This window comes from Benincasa hispida, chromosome 10 (assembly GCF_027475165.1).
Source record: "Benincasa hispida cultivar pf3 chromosome 10, pf3_genome.v1.1, whole genome shotgun sequence".
Lineage (NCBI taxonomy): Eukaryota > Viridiplantae > Streptophyta > Magnoliopsida > Cucurbitales > Cucurbitaceae > Benincasa > Benincasa hispida.
Window position 1 is genome coordinate 12,261,582 of NC_143487.1, and position 5,006 is coordinate 12,266,587.

Consider the following 5,006-nt stretch of genomic DNA (forward strand, 5'->3'; position numbering starts at 1 on the left):
GATAACTATATGGAGTGTTTCCTCCTGATTTTATGGATTTTTAATTTTTTTAGATTTATATATATATATATATATAACTAGATCTTGTATCTAAACCATTCCTATTGTCTCATTCTTTTAATTTTAAGTATATGTAATATAATTTTTTTTTAATACTTTATTATGTGGTTCATTTGTAAATTTTAATATATCTTTTTTATTATTATTATTTTTATTTTTCTATCTCTTCCATTATTTTAAAATTTAAATTGAAGTATATTTATAATTTTTCTTAATGAAAAGTATATTCATTTACCATTTATATTTCACCATTTTTTTCGACAACCATTTATATTTCACCTTAAAAATTTATATGCCAAAGATTTTCAACCATGTCCAATTTGTTTTATTTTCATGGTAAATTAACCTAAAACAAAATGAATATAGTTTTAGGACTAATTTTTTTCATTATTAATTTTATTAAATTCTTATTATTCAAACTAAATGATATATATATATTAAATTCTAATAAAATTTAACCATGTGCATCGCACTAGCCTTTTAACTAGCGTATTTAAGAAAAAGTACCTACATTGTGCTTTTATTTGCCTTTTTATTTAGAGAGGATTTCACTTATTTTTATTAAATTTGATGTTGTTTGTTATTGATTTTCAGAATTTGAGCCCAATAACAAGATTTGGTGCTAAAACAAGTAAAAACGTTTCAATTATGTGTAATCAAGACAAATCGATGCCAATTATATCAAGTAGGGAGGAAAAGAGAGCATTTTGCCCTAAATTTGAGGGCATTGTGACGCTTAATGGTGCTACGTGAGACACCATTTACAAAGAACACGGATTGAAGAAGTATTGCAACATTTGTAGTATTACTTATAATCAACTATGAAGTATTGCAATCTTGTCTAAACACTATGTTAATTCACTTTGTTCAAACACCATGTCAGTTCAATTATGCTATTTTTTAGATATTGGGAGAAAATACATATTAGTTATAGTATTATCATACGGACTTAAAACATCTGCACGGTAAAAGCTGATAACAGATTTTCCTCTCTCCCGCGTTTCTCTCTCTACCTGTGCAGTGCTTCTCATCGGCAATGGCGACTTCTATATCGCGATCTTCGATACCTCCCTCTCCACGGTATATCTGCAGCAGATCATCGCCGTCTTACCGCAGGGCTTACTTAATCCTTGATTCTCGCTGTTTCTGGAAGCGGCTTTGCTGTTCTTCTCGATGTGTATCTGTTCTTCATGGAGGCAGTGGCAAGAATTCACGGTTCGTTGAAACTCAGAGTGCCATGGAGGATTCTCATTTCGAAGTTGTAATCAAAGATCCAAGCACGCTACCGAGTACGTTTCTGTGGTTGCTACCTCTCGTTTTTTAATTTCTGATGTTACTGTGGCGCACAGTTTAATCGATTTGAGGAATCGTTTTCGATTTGTTCGTATTCTAGGGCCTCTATCATCCACTAAGTCCTCTGTCTCCACTGGATCCCGCCTTCGCGTTGCCTACCAGGTGACTATGTCCGTAGCATCTCTGTTGTTGTGAATTTGTGGTCTAGATATGAATGCTATCTTTGCATTTGAATGATATTAATGTTGGTGCGGTTTTAGGGGGTTCCTGGTGCATACAGTGAGGCGGCTGCGGGGAAGGCATATCCGAATTGCGAGGCTGTTCCTTGCGAACAATTTGATGCTGCTTTTGAAGTGAGTAATCGAACTGTGAAAATATTACTGGACGAATGCATCTTGAATTGCTTCAATTACAGTTATTCGGAGGGACCTTAGGCGTCTGAAACATAACCATGGCTGTTTCGTTTACCTTGACTTTGAATTGGTCGTATGACTCGCATCGTGTGCACTTGACTTTGAATTGTGTGTTCTTCATTTCTTGCATTGATTTATTTATCACGGTATATGTATTTTATGTACTTATTGAACAGCTTGATACATCATCAAAGCTTTCTCCACCTCCCCAAGTTTCCGAGAATTTGAGGCTAAATTCGGAGATTAATATCTCATTTAGTCTTTTGATCCATTATTTTCAGGATAATAGAAATTAGAGAAGATTTTTGAATTGTGATATCATAAGAGCGAATTAGACATTGATCTTTCATTTGTTTAAATGATCTGTGTTTTAGATTTTAGAAAGTAGGAATAACATGTAACTCATGTTCACATAAGAGGTTAATCGTGTAGACTTAAGATATATGATAAGTACTTCATGACTTGGTATGATTTAGGATAAAGATTCGCTCATCCTTCTTCCCACTATAGGCTGTTGAGCGGTGGATTGTAGACAGAGCTGTCTTGCCAATAGAGAACTCTTTAGGTGGAAGCATCCACAGAAACTATGATCTTCTGCTTCGACATAGGTTGCATATAGTTGGTGAGGTAAAATTTGCAGTTCGTCATTGTTTACTAGCCAATCATGGTGTTAAAATCGAGGAACTGAAAAGGGTGCTCAGTCATCCACAGGTGAGAACAGTCTTATTATATATACACATAAATCCCCCTCCCACTCTCCCCTCTCCCTTCCGGCTTAACATGATTCTTGTTCAGGCTCTTGCTCAGTGTGAAAACACATTGACAGGGCTAGGATTGGTGAGAGAAGCAGTGGACGATACTGCTGGTGCTGCAAAGGTACCTGATCTTTGGTTGTTCAATTGCTGCTCAGTTACTGTTACGATATTTCGTCATTTTTGGTCTATACTGCTGGAAAACTTGTCATCTTTTGTCTTCAAGTTATCATAATGGCTCAACAGAGATTCTGAGCAGCCTAGTCAGATTTTTGTGGATGCTTATTTATCGGCCACACTCGTATGAAGTTTTGATGATATGATGATTTTATATTCATATCATTCAAATTGGCATCGTTTTAATTGCCTGTTCAGAATGATTGTTGATGAGACTTTGGATATTATGCAGCATGTGGCTTTTCACAAATTGGAAGATGCAGGAGCTGTTGCTAGCTCAGTGGCTGCATCGATATATGGCTTGAATATACTTGCTGAAGATATTCAGGTGTTTACCTAAGCATTTAGTTATCATTTACTAGCCCATATATTCTAATGCTGCACCGATTACCAATTTTCTCTTCTTCTATTAGGATGACTCTGACAATGTAACTCGATTTCTAATGCTAGCGAGAGAGCCCATAATTCCAGGCATTGATAGGCCATTCAAGGTTAGCTTCTTCTTCTTCTTCTTTTTTTTTTTGCCTCCTTTCAGGAGGAAGAGTCTTTCCCCTTCTACTTCTTTGTATTCATGGACATGGTGCTTAGAATAAGCAAACTGTTATTTATAATATGCTTACTTCCTTTTCAGACAAGTATAGTTTTCTCATTAGAGGAGGGTCCGGGAATTCTCTTCAAGGCACTTGCAGTTTTTGCTCTTCGCCAAATCAACCTTACAAAGGTATAATTTTGCCCAATGACCATGGGAACCTTCTCAATGCACCTGCTATGTAGTTCGTTAGCTAAGCACCGTTTGTTTTCTCAAACAGATTGAAAGTCGACCTTTGCGGAACCAGCCCTTACGATCATCTGATGATAATGGATCTTCAAAGTACATTCATTGAAACCTCTACTATATATTACTTATACAACTTTTCTCTTGCCAATGCATTTGTTCCTCCATAACTGCGTATTGTCCGGTTATTTCAATGGTCTGAAGGTTTCTCCTTTTCTTCCCCTTTCCCTCTCCTTTTCTTTTCCTCTTTCTATAGCAGATACTTCGACTATCTTTTCTATGTGGATTTTGAAGCATCAATGGCTGATCAAAACGCACAAAATGCCCTTAGGCATTTAAAGGTATGTTTGCTCAGATCTTCCAAACAATATTCAGAAAATAAATTTTCATACTGGCACGTGATAGGAAATGACATATTGGCTCGACAGGAGTTTGCTACGTTTTTGAGAGTGCTAGGAAGCTATCCAACGGACACTAGTATGGCATGAGAAGTTACAGCATCCAGAAGACTTGGTATCTCCTATTTCTTGGTCTACTTTGCTAAACCCGAGTTTCTTTATATAGTATTTATAGATTGTGCTTGTATCTCATAAAACTAGTCCTGAGCTATATAGATTTTAGAGCATTTATTTAAGAAGCTCCTCTACCATTCAAATTAACTTATTCCCAAAATCTATACGGCCACTTTTGACACTAATATTTACATGGGAGAAGTTGTTGAAGTATCAGTAAAATATTCTGAAACATGTTGTGATAGTACTTTTATATTTTGTAGCTATTCTTTCTTGACTTGTTTGAATTGATTCCTTTAGGGGGCAATATGGCATCAACCAAGTTGTATATCGTCTTCCTCAGTTGTCAACTTACAGGAGGGATCGTCGGTTGGCTTAAAGGTTAAGCTTGTGGCTCTATGGATGTGTCTCTTTTCATATGAAGATTCGGCTCAATATTCCATAAAACCAGTAGATATTACTTAGTTCATTCACAGGTTTAGTTTACTTTTGCAAATTAATTATTCATTTACTCCATACTATTTTGTCTAGAGTTCGGATATCTGAGAGGTTAAGTCAATTTTGTAGTCAATTTTGGTTTGCAAATTTTTTGTTAATGTGTTTTAAAGAAAAATATGTGGCAACAAATCTTTTTGTTCATTTTCTATTGAACCATGTAATTTCTGTGTTTAGTAAAATGAAATCGGTTAGAGCTCGGGTTCGAGGGTGGGGAATGGTTCTTTGTTTGCCCGACTAACTGTAACTGGGAAGCTAATACTTGAGGGATCAGATTGCATAGGAATATGTTAGGAGTTATATTTACCCTTGCATAATGCTGATTATTTGATAAGTTAGAGTTGTGTAGTCACAATTTATAAGATAGCACAAATGTTTTTTTTTTACAACTAGAGAGGTGTGAGAATCGAACCTTTGACTTCGAGGTCGATACGATAATACAAACTATATGATAGTTGAACTATGTTCATGTTGGGATAGCTTGAGTTAGGAGCTTTGAAAGAAGCTAGCTTATAGTTCTTTTGTTAAT

General features: G+C 35.6%; 1 protein-coding gene across 4 annotated transcripts; it reads left to right on the forward strand.

Annotated features, from left to right (window-relative positions):
• The first annotated feature begins 899 nt into the window (after positions 1-899).
• LOC120087646 (arogenate dehydratase/prephenate dehydratase 2, chloroplastic-like) lies at positions 900-4,676 on the forward strand. Of its 4 annotated transcripts, none has more exons than XM_039044488.2 (12): positions 900-1,349; positions 1,454-1,515; positions 1,614-1,706; positions 2,277-2,477; positions 2,562-2,642; positions 2,928-3,023; positions 3,109-3,186; positions 3,327-3,416; positions 3,505-3,566; positions 3,727-3,811; positions 3,899-3,983; positions 4,283-4,676. In XM_039044488.2, the coding sequence occupies exons 1-11, from the start codon at positions 1,097-1,099 to the stop codon at positions 3,956-3,958; spliced, it is 1,161 nt and encodes a 386-aa protein (XP_038900416.1). In that variant the 5' UTR covers positions 900-1,096; the 3' UTR covers positions 3,959-3,983; positions 4,283-4,676. The 4 variants fall into 4 exon arrangements, with proteins under 4 accessions (XP_038900416.1, XP_038900417.1, XP_090162217.1 ...); XM_039044489.2 differs by having other exon boundaries at positions 3,730-3,811; XM_090306091.1 differs by having other exon boundaries at positions 995-1,349; positions 2,277-2,642.
• Positions 4,677-5,006: the final 330 nt, after the last annotated feature.